The sequence below is a fragment of the Ochotona curzoniae genome, unplaced genomic scaffold (assembly GCF_017591425.1).
Source record: "Ochotona curzoniae isolate NIBS_2020 unplaced genomic scaffold, NIBS_Ocur_1.0 scaffold_4505, whole genome shotgun sequence".
NCBI lineage: Eukaryota > Metazoa > Chordata > Mammalia > Lagomorpha > Ochotonidae > Ochotona > Ochotona curzoniae.
In genome coordinates this window covers 914,162-929,261 of record NW_024467118.1, presented here as the reverse complement: position 1 = coordinate 929,261, position 15,100 = coordinate 914,162, and the positions used below count along the sequence as shown (strand labels likewise).

Sequence of the window (15,100 nt, the reverse complement as noted above, 5' to 3'; positions counted from 1 at the left end):
GGCAGCTGTCACTGCCTTTTCTTCTGAACCCAGGCTACTGGTACCAAAGCTGCACGGGGAGGGCCAGACGCCACAGACAGAAGAGCTGGGTGTCCACTGAGCACCCATAGAGAAACCCTTTTCAAAAATTTAAAACAAAAGATTGTTACTTATTTTATTGCAAAGTCACATCTATAGAGAGGAGAGACAGAGAGGAAGATCCTCCATCCACTTGGCCACCCCCCAAGTGGCCACAATGGCCAGAGCTGTGCCGATCCAGAGCCAGGAGCCAGGAGCCTTCCAAGGCTTCCCACACGGGTGCAGGGTCCCCGACCACCCAGGCTGTGGGCAAAGAGGTGCCCGGGTGCTGGTGCGTGGAGTGTCCCCTGGGGCACTGAGCGTGTGCTCCGAGACTTCTTTATTTGAAGAGCAGAGTTAGAGAGAAAGGTGGAGCGTGCTGCTTCACTCCGCAGTGGCCGCAACAGGCAGCGCTGGGCCAGGCTGAAGCGAGGCAGGAGCTAGGAGCGACCCCAGCCGCTCCCACGGCCCGCACTCCACAGCCGTCTCAGTGCTTTCCCAGGGGCAGAGCAGGGAGCTGGATAGGAAGCGGAGCAGCCGGGACATAAATGTGGCACAGCACTGGACCCTGTACTAATTTCATGAAGACACACCCCGAACCCCAAGAACACAGGGGTCCCCGACAGCATCCCGCATCAAGCCTGGGACACAGGCGTGTGGGAAGTCCCTGTGGAGCGTATTCACACGGAGCACTGGGCAGCTGCCGACAACAGGAGGCGCTCACTGGTGCACAGCTGTGCAGTGATTCTGAACACTTGAGCGACAATCGGAGGGCTGGCCTCAGTGTACGAGGGGAAGCAGCAGGCAAGGTGCACGACAGAAACTGGCCCCTTCTGCCACACAGGGAACGGGAGGGTGCCCCTGGAGCCCCTGGCATGGTCCGAGAGCCCCTGGCACGGACATGGTGTCCCTGGCATGGACCTGGCGTCCCTGTGGGAACCCTGGAGAGATGGGTGCAGGTCACAGGCAGACAGGCACGTGCCATGCAAACTCGCTGTCCACTGGCAGTCCTCAGGGCCAGGGCTGCTCTGAAGAGGGCTGTTCCGGGCTGGGGCAGGCCCTCACCTGAGGATGACAGAGTGCTGAGCATGCCGGGGTTACGCGCTCCCATCAGCACAGCCTGGGGGAGAGCTGGTCTGAGGGGCTCTCACGCTGGTTCTGGCCCTACCTGGGAGTCCCAGTGGGCAGCACCAGCTGGGGAACCACAACCAACCTGACCACACCCACTAAGCAGCTGTTCCTAAGTCAAATTCAGATGGAGCAGTCCTAGACCGCATGACCAACAACACAGCAGAACCACTTCAGGCAAAACACAGCTAGACAGGACGCTCGGGTGGGTGCTGGGGCCTAGGCAGAGTGCAAGGCGCCCCCACGCAGTCCATCTCAGCCCGAGGCCAGCACAGGGCTCCTGGGAGTGAGCCCAGGCAGGGAAGGCCTCTGGCTCTCGCCGCCACTCGGCCTTTCAAATAAACACATACATTAAAACAAGACAACCAGCAACAAAGGGTGTTCATCCTTCCTAAAGAGCGAGGAGGCACCTCAGGCTGACTGCAGAGCGATGCAGCAGACGCCACCGTGACCAGGCCCCAGGTCGACCCCTGACACAGCGGGACCACTGGGACTCGACCGCTCAACTCTAACTAGCTTGAACAGCAGAGATGACATGAACAGGTCACGTGCGTGCGTACAGGTGGTTTCCCTGCTCGATTCCCCGAACAGCACAGCACAATAGGCACAAAGCCATGCTGGTGCTGTACTGGCCCACCCTGAGGACCGGCTGCCCTGAGGACGAGCCTGCGTGCTGGGTCACCGGGCCCTTCACACCCGGCACTTGAACATCATGCACCTGGCACGCATCTTTCCTGGACCCTGGGGACTTTGTGTTGGAGGACACGGGCACACATGCACAGCCCTGTCGCATCCAGACATGAGAGCCAGCTGTAGGACGTGCCCAGGTTACCTAGAACAGACCCAGGTCTAGGGCTGGCGCCATGAATGTCAGCCTGTGCTGCCAGGACCTGCCCCCGCGTGGGAGACCTGGAAGAAGCTCCTGGCTTTGGATTGGCTCACTCCTACTGTTGTGACCACTGGGGGAATGAACCAGCAGATGCACCAAGATTTCTCTCTCTGTAGACCCGCCTTGCTAATAAAAGGCAATTAGGAAAGAAGATTCCAAGGCAGGACAGACTGCGGAGCCGAAATGAGCTCTGCAGGCGCAGGGTCGAGGCCAGAGCTCGGTCACCTCAACCATGAGTGCCGCCATGGGGAGTCCAGTGGTACCTTGAAACAACAGGACAGAGAAGTGGCCACTGCTGCCCAGTGCGCTCTCCAAGCAGGGACAGGTCAACGGCACCCACAAACATGGGGGTCAGTGCTCCCCACCTCCCCTGCTTACCGATGGAGCTGCCGGCTCGCTCCCCTTTCTTCTTCCTGCCCTTCCGGCTCTTGCCCCGGGGCTGTGGCGAGTCGGCCAGTGCCAGCCTGCTGGCCTGCTGCGGCTCCCCGGGGGCCGGGGGCTCGGGGCCGGCGGGCACCTTCTCCTCCTTGGCATGGCTCGGCTGCTTTTTGTTGTTGTTGTTGACGTTGACTTTCCTCTCCTCTTTTTTCTGCTCTGTGACTGGGGTGGGGTCAGCCACCCTGGCCTTGGCCTCGGCCTGGGCCTGCGCCCGGGGTCTGGGCTGTCCCTCCGTGGCCTTGGGGGGCTCCCCGGGCTTCCTGACGGGCTCACTGCCGGCTTTAGGGGGCGGTTTCAGTTTCTGCTTGCCGTGGCCCTCCTTGTGGTGCTGCACCATATCAAGGAAGAAAGAGAGCGGCTCGGGCTGCTGCCCACAGGTCCCCCCGGGGCCAGCGGCGTCCACAGTGTCCGCGTCGGCTCCTGGGCTCAGCCTGGGCTCTGTGTGGCTCACGTGTCTGCAGGGGGAGCGGGAGCTGCTGTGTGCTTCCTCAGCCGGCTCGGGCACGCCGTTGTAGACGCCGTTGGCACTGGGCACGGGCCCCGCAGCCGTCTGCAGATGCCGAGTGAGCAGGTCCAACTTGGGGCAGCCCTTGCTTGGACGCTCTTTCTTCTTCTTCACAGCTCGCAGCTTCTGAAGCTCCTGAAGCCGCTGACAGTCCTCCTTGAAGTGCTCCTCCTCCTCCTCCTCCTCCTCCTCGTCCTCCTCCTGCCGCCGTGCCTCTCCTTGGAGGTGCAGGTGCTCCCGCGCCCTGGCCTCAGCCTCCAAGCGCGCTTTTTCCTCCAGCTGCCAAAAGGAAAGAAAAAGGGTCGCAGGGAACGCTCAGCACGACACAGGACGACGCGACAACCAAGGAGCTACAACGGGACGTGCACGTGTCGCCTGCACCAACCATCTCACTCAGCGTGGCCGCCAGTGTGCACACTGCCACCCTAGCGGGGGCGCTGCTAAGAGGCAGCTGGCTTCCCCAGGCGTGTGACACGGTCAGGCTGGCCCTGCGGACTGAAGGCTGCAGCCTGTAGTGTGCAGGCTTTTCCACACGAGGGACAGCCAAGAACGGGGACTAAGGACCTTGGTGTTGGCCTGTTCTGCAAGGAGACAAAAGCGGTAACATTCTCACTAGTGTAAAAGGACGCATGACTTTCTGAAGCACTTGATGCTGCACAGGAGGTAAAACACAGCTGACTCAGCGGCCCAGCTTGACCGGAACGTCTCGCGTGCGCTGGGTGAGGACTGCACTGTAACGTGGACACGCGCTGCCAGGGCGCAAAGAGAAACTTCCTTCCAACTAATCAAAGGTGACCTCTAGCCCAGAGCAGCCAGGGGAGGCCCACTGGCACCTGCTGGGTCAGACCCAGGGACGATGTGGGTGTGGGGCAGCTGTGCCCAGGGCAGCAGTGCCTTCTGGCCCCAACAGCATCTACATATCACTTATGTGCTGGTGCCCGGGCACAGGGATCCCCCACTCGCTGCTTCATTTCCCAGACACCCACAATGGCTGGGGATGGGCAGACAGGAGGAGCCAGGAACTCCGGCCAGGTCTCTGCAGGGTGGCCAGGAGCCAGCTGCCTGCGCCGCTACTTCCAGGGGCCTGGGGACTGAATGCAGACTGCATCTCAGCCACGAGACCTGGCACTTGCTCCCTCTCTCCAGTTTTCAATATTCTTAAGAAACAATTTTATTTACATTTTGAAACACTCAAATAGAAAATGGCCAAAATTCAACACATCTAAAAAATTAATTTGGCACACTGAGTAAAAATTACTTAAGGTCCTTTCTCCCTCAGTACAGAAGCAGACCTTCATGGAGGAGCCCCGTGCAAGGCCACAGCCCAGCGTCTGCCATGCGAGGCTGCCACGCACCCACAGCTGACGGGCTCCGCCTGCGAGTGCAGGTGCCCCCTCACGCAGTGGGTTGCAGAGGAAGGCAGCATCAGGCCCGGGGGCTGAGATGTGCTGGGCACTCCTAGTGCAGTGGCTCTGTGGGTCAGTTAGGTCAGCAGCAAGCATGACCCAGGGTGGAGATGGAGATCAGGGCAGGAGCCTGGCACAGGGCAGCTCCAGAGGCCTGAAGACATGGGGCCTCGGCTGGGCTGCAAGCACGGCTCCCACAGCTGGCAGGGCTTGGTGGCCCCACAGGGGGGGCGCAGGCCAAGCTCACCCTGAAGACTCCCAGCTGGATGGAGGATGGTCTGTGCAGCCATGCTCCCCAAATCACATGGGGTTCCTGCGGACTAATCCTGCGCGGGAATCAGAGGCACCAAACTCTGGCCCACTCGGGGACCATCCTACTCTTTACCTCTTCACCAACTTCCTGCTCCAGATCACTCGTGCCTATCACCACTGACCGCGTGCGGCCCGCACCTGCTGGCTGAGGTCTGGGACTCTGACAGCCTTAGGGAGGCCAGCCAGGAGGAGGGGGGAGTCGCTCCAGGACAGGGCCTGTGCAGGAGGCTGCCTGGGAGGACCAGCAGACCACAGCAGGTCTGCTTCATGTCTACACAAGACAGGACAACAGGCTCGCCTCCAAGACCACCACTGGTGGGGCCACAGGTCTGCTGCCGTGCTGCAGCTCAAAGTCACGTGACTTCACCGCAGGCACCTGCCCAGCTCACTGGGTCTACACCCCAGGTCTCTTTGTCCCCGCTCCCCTGAGGCCGGGGAGTGAGGAGGCTGTGAGAGCCATGAATCCCACCAGAGGAGATGCAGAGGGAGCCTGGCCAGGCTGGATGGGCTGGGGAGCAGCACAGGCGCGCCCAGCCCCGGAGAGCAGCACCTGCCTTTCTCTGCTTGTGCCGGGCACGCTTGGCGGCCCGCGTGCTGCTCACAGGCTTGGTCTCCGAGCTGTTGATGAACTGCAGCAGGTCCTCCACCCTGCGGTGGTCCACCACGCTCTCCCTCTCCGAGCCCTGGTCCGTTTTCTTAGGCTGCTCTTCTTTCCTCTTGGTAAGCCGCAAACGAAGCTTCTCTCTCATCTCTGCATAGTTCCTACTTGTGGGCGCGGCAGGAGGCTGAGGAAAGACGGGACACAACTGTCATGTGGCAGACTGCAGACAATCTGCAGACACGTTGCACAAAGAAAAATAAGGAGATAAGAGAAACACACGACACAACAATTTATATCCATCTTGGCACCTGCCCTTTACACTCTACCTTACTGGTAAAACAAAATCTAGGTAAGTCTGTAACAGACGGAGTTTCAAACAGAAGAGAAGCAGTCGCACTTCTGAGGCGCCCGCGTCTCACCCAGCACAGGGCGTCTCCACGCGCTAGGAGCCCGTGGATGCCATCAACTCTGCCGGCCCCGACCCACGTGGGTGTCGGAGGAATGTCCAACCAGCCCCAGAGCCCGAGTGACAGTCCTTGCTCCACAGACACCCAGTGAGACAGCTCCACGGCACAGAACGTGCCAGCACAGGCACCTGTCACAACCCACAGCTTCCTACTGCCGATGTGCGGCAGGTCCCCTCAGCTTCTCTGAATATTTAAAGCACCACGAGAACGCAGCCACTAGCCCGAGAGCTGAACTACCGGGCAGGCACGAGTCAGACGGGCACACCGCCGCCGGCCTGCGCCCACGCACTCACCCCGCCGTGCCCGAAGAACTCGCAGTAGCAGCAGTCACAGTACTTGCCGTCCTTCTGGTTGGTGGAGGTGGAGGTGCCGGAGCTGTGCTCGGAGCAGCTGTCCTCGTCCCCGCTCTCGTCCCCCTCGTCCTGCTGCGGGTCGTAGACGCCGTTCTCACAGCGGTGCCCTTCACAGTCGGGGTCGCTGTGGAACCACACACGGGCTGTTAAGCTGCAGCTGCCGCTGCGGGCGCCACCCCACACCACTCCCCATGACCCCCTCTGCATGGCCCATCTTATTAAAAAAAAATACACGCTCCCCAAGAAACTGCTGAATTTATCTGGACATCAGGATGCTGACTCTGCATGGTACATGCTTGCAATGAAAGAATCATGACTGGATTTGATCTGTAATACTGCAATAAGGGGGAGGATCCACCACGGGGGGAGGGGCAGGGGAATCCCAGAGCCTATGAAACTGTCACAAAATGAAAAGAAATACACATACACACAGCTGGCCAGATCTACACACACACACACACACACACACACACACACACACACTCACATACATTCTCACACTCTTACACACATTCTCTCTCACAAACAATCTCTCACACACACTCTCACACACAGAGCTGGCCAGCCGACCTACACACACAAACACACATTCTCTCTCACACACATTCTCTCCCTCACAATTTCTCTCGCACACACACACACAATTCACACACACACACACACTAGAAAGGCAGAATGCCAGAGAAAGATCTTCCAGCTGCACCAGTGCTACCCTGCACCTCCCAAAATAAAATACATCTTCACAATTTTTCTTCTGATTCTACTCAAGCCCCCGCGGCACCCTGCCCGGGGTGCCTCAGTTGTCAGGTTCGGAGCCCAGCTCCCTGCTACGGCACAGTGCATGAGGCAGCCCAAGCACCTGGCCGCTGCCCTGGGCTCCTGACTTCACTGTGGTCCGGCCCCAGCTGTCGTGGGCTCCGGAGTGTGAGCCTGCAGACGACCGCTCTTTCTCCGGCGCTCATCCCTGTCCTTGCCTTTCAAATACAATGGGGGTGAGGCGGGGTGCAGGGAGAGAGCCTGGTGCCTGCTGGGCCACAGGCCAGGGGACCACAGCCTGTGCTGGCCTCTGTGGGACGTGCCAGGGCCCAGGCAGCCAGCTGAATGGCTTGGTCCCCACCTCCAGTCTGCCCAGGCCTCAGGGACTCACCTGCAGACACTGGGAGGGGCGCTGACGGAGCCGTCTGTGGGGGGGGCCGGGGGGGCCACAGGAGGGCAGAAGCTCTTGCGTGTGTCTGTAAATCCAGGGGCTGTGGTAGCGGTTTTGGGAAATGATGGGGCTGTGAGGTTGGCAAGATGAGGTGCGGAGGCAGGTGTGAGGGCAGCGGGTGCGAGGGCGGGCAGCGGCGCCACGCCTGTGGGGCTGCTCCTGGGTGCGGCCGGGGCCAGGGGCCGGGGGCCCTCCTTGTTGATGCCGTGAAAGACGTCACCTGAATCGAGAGACACAGAGTCACCCTGCAGCTGAGCAAAGGCACACATTCATGCTTCCCTGAATTATACTTTGCTAGCATCTCTTTGGTAGGAAAATGGTGAAACCTGCAGCAAATCACACAAAGCCCGTGACCCATCCTGGGCCTCAGACTCCGCTCCCCACACGCACTCCTCCCTGACGCCGCAGTGGGAGCCGGGGTGGGAGCGGGGTGGGAGCCGGGGTGGGAGCGGGGTGGGAGCCGGGGTGGGAGCGGGGTGGGAGCGGGGTTGGAGCCGGGGTGGGAGCCGAGGTGGGAGCCGGGGTGGGAGCCGGGGTGGGAGCGGGGTGGGAGCGGGGTGGGAGCCGGGGTGGGAGCGGGGTGGGAGCCGGGGTGGGAGCCGGGGTGGGAGCGGGGTGGGAGCCGGGGTGGGAGCGGGGTGGGAGCGGGGTGGGAGCCGGGGCGGCACAAGCACCGGGATTCATGTGGACCGCACCGGGATTCATGTGGACCGCACCGGGATTCATGTGGACCGCGCCGACAGCCACGGAACGCACCCTGGTGTGCTGCGGCTTCCCTGTGCCCCTCAGCTTCTCTGCAAGCCCAGCTTCGACTCCACCTTTTCTTTTTTTCTTTTTGGCGAGAGCAACACTGCCTGAGGCCACCCACCTGACTCACCCTGTCTCACGGGACTTGGGTGAAAGCCGTGGGTCCGAATCCTGCCAGTGCCACAGACTCTCCTGAGCCTCAGGTGCCATGTGGCAGGCCTGTGCTCGGGCCAGTTTGGGGCTGCCTGCCCGCTGCCCCCGGGTGCTGCACTTGCCCAGCGGCCAGCCCGTGCTGCAGGCATTTCCAGGGACACTGACCCGACCCAGCACTCCCACTGCAGCCTCGACCTCCCCTTCCTCCGCTCCAGCAGCAGCGCGCGCGCGTCCGCCCCCAGCCGAGCCCCTTGCTCGGGCATCCCTGTCAATCCTGCTCTTGCAGTGACGGCCACCACACTCCCTGAGGGCTAGCCCCTAGGCCTCGCGCAAACGCAGGGCCCAGTGGGGCTGCTCGGCCTCTGTGTGGTAGGGAGCACCTCTGGACATCCGCCCACTCTGGTGAGGCTTGGCGGAGGAGCACGGGCCTTACCTAGGGAAGGTGGTCTCTTGGACGACACCTTGAACTGGCTGTTGCTCGACTGCACCGTGGTGGCCGTGCATGACACAGAGGATGTGGCTGATGAGGTGGCCATCACGACCTTGTCTGCTTCTAGGAAAGCATCTTGGAAATTATACAGACACTTCTTCTTCGCTGCATTTTTCCTTTCTTTACTATCCTCGCTGTTAGATGGAGGTGGGAGGGCTTCAGCCCGAGTCTCTGAGAGTGCTGGTCCTGACACGTCCCCCCCTTCAGAGAACAGGAGAATCGAGGTTAGAAAAGAAATGACACTTGGCTGCACAGTAAGGGGCATGCTGTGGACAACACTGGATACAGCCGGCTGCTGGAGGGGGGCTCCCCTGGGCTGGCTGCTGGAGGGGGTCTCCCTTGAGCTGGCTGCACAGTAAGGGGCTCCCCTTGGCGGCTGCTGTAGGTGGGATCCCCTGGGCTGGCTGGAGGGGGGCTCCCCTGGGTTGGCTGCTGGAGGGGGGCTCTCCTGGGCTGGCTCTGGAGGGGGGAATCCCCTGGGTTGGCTCTGGAGGGGGGCTCCCCTGGGCTGGCTGCTGGAGGGGGGCTCCCCTGGGCTGGCTGCTGGAGGGGGATCCCCTGGGTTGGCTGCACAGTAAGGGGCTCCCCTGGGCTGGCTGCTGGAGGAGGGGATCCCCTGGGTTGGCTCTGGAGGGGGGCTCCCTTGGGCTGGCTGCTGGAGGGGGGCTCCCATGGGACGGTGCTGGAGGGGGGCTCCCCTGGGATGGATGCTGGAGGAGGGTTCCTCTGGGACGGCTGCTGGAGGAGGGCTCCCCTTTATTGAGCACCTACTATGTGCCAGTCCCTGTGCCAGGCGCTTTCCAAAACCACTTAACGCCTTCACACTACTGTCTGAGGTCGGTGCTTCCACTCACTCACCCTACAGATGAAGACCTGGGGCTCAGAGAGGCTACGTGCTTGCCTAAGGTCACACAGCTAGAATCCTTTCCGAGCGAAGACCAGGATGTCACACCTGGCTTGCTGTTCTGAGCAAGGGCTGGGGAGGCGCCAGGAACTCCTGGCTACAGGCAGACACAAGGTGCTGGCAGCGACCCCTCCTCAGTGTCCCCAACCTTGAGCTCAAGGGACAGCACAGCCTTGGCAATAGGAAGGAAGGAGCGTGTTAGGGCCTGCCCCCACCGAGGCTCAGTACAGAATCACAGATGTAAGACAGACTTGGCCCGGGCTGGGGTCCGGTGGCCTCGAGCAGTGCTCACCGGCTGCTGACGCCCACCCGCAGCCTCGGCGGGGCCTTGCTGCACAGCAGGCATGGGGGCACAGGCCCTGGCACCCCAGGAGGCCGAGGGAGCAGCAGCTGGCAGAGCTTAGCACAGATTCTGCAGGAGGCTGCAACAATGTCAATCCATTCAGCTGGGATCGATTAGCTGAAACTTGAACAAAGTTTTAACAAATTCCTTACCAGAAATTGTATCTGGCAAGAAAGCGCCAGGGTTCCAGTTCTTATCATTCATCACTTCTGATCCCCAAAGACTTATCATTTTAGAACTATTCCACTCCGGAGCAGTCCCAAAACGGCTCGGGTAAATGTGGTCTTGAAGAGATGCACTGAATACCTGAGGGTTATTTGTGTGATTCTGAACAGGTGCTGGCGGTAAAGCCTACAAAAAGAAATCTCTAATCACAAATCAGAATTCATACTCTGCGGAGCTACGTCGTTCAAGTGCAAGCAGACAGGCGGGAGGGGCTGGCCCGGGCACTCCTCACCGAGCGCTCCTGGAACGGTTCGGCTGGACACTGCAGGTCAGATCGCCACCAGAGGGGACTGCGTATGTCCCAACGACCCTCTCTTATCTCCAAACGTGGCTGTTACACATCACGGCTGTTCCTAAGGCATACGCTCGCTCCCCTGGCATCTTTCCTGCTGCTAATAAGTCGCCTTGGGAATCGTTGATGAAAATGAGAAAACCTCAGACTGACCCCCTGGCTCCTGGGCAAAGGGCAACGTCCAGTCTCAAGCACGAGGGGGCCGTGATGCTGAGCCATTACACAGGTGTCAGCAGGAACGGGGCAGGGCCCGGGCAGCCTTCCTCAGGCTCTGGCCATGAGCTCCAAGGCTCCTTGTCCCTTGGCGGGCCCTCTCCTCACTCAGGGAGCGTTTCTATTCAGAATGCAGGACTTGCGCCGTGCTTCGCAGTCCAAGGCTTGGACACGGCCCTACGGATCCGAGGAACGGGGGCCGACCTTCTGTCCTGCTCCACGAGCCCCCAGGTGTCCAAATTCCCAAGACGCTCATGCCCGTGTTCTAGAAGATCCTAACCTCTGCTCATTAGCTCACTCACTCGCACTCTTCCTGCAGCTCCTGACCAAAGCCTGTGCTTCCCACCGACACCCGACCTGAGCCTTCCCTGCAGACACACAGAGACCCACACTTTTCCTGCTTGCTTCTCCATAGCACACATCAAGACTCCCGTGTCGTCTCTGGGCTTACTGTCTGCCGTGCCCCAGGTCATGTTGTCTTCTTGAGCTGGGGAGGGGTGAGGGGTCCTGCCCTCCTGTTCCGGCCTGTGTCACCCACAGGCAGGTGAGAGGACACCTGGTGATGCATCCTGAGATGACAGTGATCCATGAGTCCCACACAAGTTCAGGAAAGACTCCCAGATCAGGCGATGGGTGGGCCCGCGGGTGCCCATGGAGGACAGCAGGGTGCTAGAGCACGGGGTGCCCAGCAGGTTCCAACAGGGCAGCTACTGTGTGCCACTTACGCCCTGAGGGGCCTGGGAGCCGTGGATAATTCGAGGTGAGAGTGAAGATTTTGGTTTCTAGGAGGACAAGCCATGGCAGCAGGACAAGCTGGAGGGGAAGAGGATACTGGGGCAGTTAGTCAGGGGTGGGAGGGATGGCAATGCAGATGCAAGGAGACCTACGACTACAGAACAGCTCGCTCAGCACTGTGCCCCGGCTCCAGCACGAGTGTAGACAGGTGCTGGAGCTGGGTCTGCGGTCCGATCCCTGTCTGCCTCCTTCGGACCAGCTGTGTGACCTCAGGCAATCACCCACCTGCAGTGCTCCAATCGCCTCCACACCGCCAGGCCCTGGAGCATCGGCACTTCCTAGGACAGGAACCACTCACCAAATCCTACCAGCTGACTCAGGCAGACAGTGGGCAGCGGGAGGGGAAAGCAGTGGGTCTCAACTAGCGATTCTGGCAGGGGAGCCGACAACCCAAGAAAATACTTCCAGAGCTGCGCACAGCAGACTAGCTCTAACGACAGGATGCTGCTCAGGGGGCCTCCTGGCAGGGAACTCACCCTGCACGCCCTGCACGCCCTGCTCGCCCTGCACGCCCTGCTCGCCCTGCTCGTCCTCCCTGGCCACGCTGGGAGGCTGGGTGCTCCACAGTCCGGCGGGGAGCTCGCCCTGCTCGTCCTCCCTGGCCACGCTGGGAGGCTGGGTGCTCCACAGTCCGGCGGGGAGCTCGCCCTGCACGCCCTCCCTGGCCACGCTGGGAGGCTGGGTGCTCCACAGTCCGGCAGGGAGCCAGCACGTGTTCAGAAAGCTCTTGCAACTTCTTCATGAGCCTCAGCCCTGGCTTGCGTCTGCACCTACGGGCACATCATGGCACAGGGATGAGGATGGGCCACCTTTGCCTTTCCTTTGGGGTGGCACAGAGCCTGGCACATACTGGGTGTCCAATAAATGCAGGCAGAGCAGACTCTGCAGAGAGGGAGCGGGGTGACGACGCTGCTCGCTCTGCTCTCTGAAGCCCAGCAGTGCAGAGACGAAAGGAAGGAGGAACAGCTTTTCACTGTCATTTTTACACAAGTTGCCTACTGACCCCTCGAGCTTAACAGTCTTCAGAAGAAAATCCGCATCTGGGCTCTGGGTCCTTTCTGGACCAGGCCTTGGTGGGTGCGCCAGCAGCTCAGGCATACACTCCAAGCGTCAAGCCATCAGACCACAGCAATGGCTTCGCTCTTCTCACACGAAACTTCAGAGCATCTTACACCCTGGGACAAAAGAAGCGATTACACTGTCACAGGACACAGGGCCCACACTGGGCACGGCACACTGAGCCCCTGAGCGCAGTGCTGCTCCGGCCCCCACGGGAAGCTCCCTGCTGACACAGGGCCTGGGGAAGCGACACTGGCTCGTCCACCCTCTGCAGGAGACCTGAACTGGGCGCCCGGTTCTCGGTGGGCGTCTGTCTGGGTACTGAGTCGGTGGAAGGGAGCTCTCCGCCTGTCTCAGAATGGCAACAATGCCTTCACGGAGCAAGGAACGAGATATGCGCCAGCCCAGGCCGGAGAAACGTGTGCGAGACGCCATACCGAGGAGAGTGCGCAAGGAACACACCAAGCCCATACCTGAAATGGCCCAACACCAACATTCACATCCATTACCAACCCAGAGCGCCAGGGCGAGGGACTCAACACCAGCACTGCCCGTGGCGACCGCTGGAGCCGCCTCACGACACTGACAGCACAACGGCTCTGATATGAGCACAGACGGGGATCTGTCTGGCAGCTTCGTTCATGCCAAGGGGACTATGAGCACACGAATGCTTCCTGCAGGGGAGGCCACACCGCACCCCGCAGGGCCTGGCTCTGAGCTGCTCTGTGCCCAATGCGACCACCCCTGCCAGTGGCCACCACGGAAGCAGAATCTGACCCTTGAACAACTCAGGCTCCTGCAGCCTCTGGGGAGAGCTGGACATTCCCCCTCATGGTCTTTTTTTAAAAAACACATTTATTTATTTTTATTGGAAAGGCAGATATACAGAGAGGAGGAGAGACAGAGAGGAAGATCTTCTGTCCAATGGCTCACTTCCCAAGTGACCACAATGGCTGGAGCTGAGCCCATCTGAAGCCAGGAGCTTCTTCCGGGTCTCCCATATGGGTGCAGGGTCCCAAGGCTTTGGGCCGTCCTCGACTGCTTTCCCAGGCCACAGGCAGGGAGCTGGACGGGAAGTGGAGCCGCTGGGACATGAATTATGCCCATATGTGATTCTGGTGCATGCAAGGCACGGATTTAGCAACTAGGCTAACATGCTGGGTCCGTGGCTGTGATTTTTTTCTGTGTGACACAAAAGGCCCAGACAACAAAACATAAAGTAGTAAAGAAACTGAACTTTATGGAAATTTTTCAATGTTGTACTTCAAAACGTATCACTTTGGCAGAATAAAACAGCAGCATCAGCCCCCAGAATGGGAAAAAATATTCAGAAATCATGTATGTGTTAAGGCCGTAATATCCAGAATATAGAGAATTTCTAAAGCATAGGAACAAGCTGAGTTAGAAACGGGGAGGAGCATTCAAGAGCTGGTTCTTTACAGAGGAGACGCGCAGGGGAACTCTCCGGGACACTCGGGCATCACCAACACCAGCACGGCGTGCCCAGTGTCACCCACGTCGGCCGCCAGCAGAAACACAAGGCCGAGGCAGCTGTTCCCAAACGCTGACAAACAGGGTTGCTGCGGGACTCCACGGGCTCTGGAGCACCGAGTCAAGGCCGGCCTGCAGTCCCGGCTCGTGCAAGCAGTTACTCAGCACAGCACTAGACACACGCCAGGAGCTCCCCACTGCGTGAACAATAAAGAAAAATGTGGCAGAGCCACAATGGATCGTCCGCAAGCCCCAAGGACTGGAGTTCTGCAATGGTCGTGACCTGGATGGACCTGAAGACAAATCACCCAGAGGGAAAGCTGCCAGCACAGTTTGCTTTAGGAAGCTCCGTGTCGGGAGTGGCCGGCGACAGCTGCCTGCTGGGAATGTCTAACTCCGGGCTGAGGGATGGGGACTTGACTACAAACGGACTGACAAGACAAATATGCTAACCTCATGGGAAAGAAGCCAGGCTGGCTAGAAATGGTGTCAGACCAGAAATTGGCACCTCACGGTGATCCAAGACCAAACACGCACAACACAACGTAAAACAATGGACGGCAATGTCAGACGCAGCAAGGAGCAGCCTGGCACAGGAGCCCAGTGGCTAAGGTCCTGGCCCTGCATCCACCAGGATCCCGTACACTTCATGTCCCGGCAGCTCCACTTCCCGTCCAGCTCCCTGCCTGTGGCCTGGGAAAGCAGTGGAGGACGGCCCAGAGCCTTGGAACCCTGCACCTGTGTGGGACACCTGGAAGAAGTTCCTGGCTCCTGGCTTTGGATCGGCGCAGTTCTAACTGTTGCGGCCAGCGGATGCAGTGAATCAGTGGATGGAAAATCTTTCTCTCCTCTCTGTATATCTGACTTCTTTACATCTTAATAACAAAACAACGAATCTGCAAGAAGCAATCCAGCTCTTAAGAGACGTACAGCCCGAGCAGCACCTGCTCGATGGGGACAGCAGGGCAGCCACAGACCCCGCGTCCACAGCAGGGCAGTGCACAGAGCCACCACAAATGGCAGGT

At 59.9% G+C, this 15,100-nt stretch overlaps 1 protein-coding gene across 1 annotated transcript in view; it reads right to left on the bottom strand.

Annotated features, from left to right (window-relative positions):
* FAM193A (family with sequence similarity 193 member A) overlaps positions 1–15,100 on the bottom strand; it is a 61,977-nt gene that overhangs the window by 6,861 nt on the left and 40,016 nt on the right. The window contains exons 13-18 of the mRNA XM_040966468.1: positions 10,153–10,351; positions 8,697–8,954; positions 7,304–7,583; positions 6,097–6,280; positions 5,290–5,520; positions 2,453–3,296 (exon numbers count right to left, since the gene is read on the bottom strand). Of these exons, the coding sequence (XP_040822402.1) occupies positions 2,453–3,296; positions 5,290–5,520; positions 6,097–6,280; positions 7,304–7,583; positions 8,697–8,954; positions 10,153–10,351 (1,996 nt within the window). The remainder of the gene's footprint in view (positions 1–2,452; positions 3,297–5,289; positions 5,521–6,096; positions 6,281–7,303; positions 7,584–8,696; positions 8,955–10,152; positions 10,352–15,100) is intronic.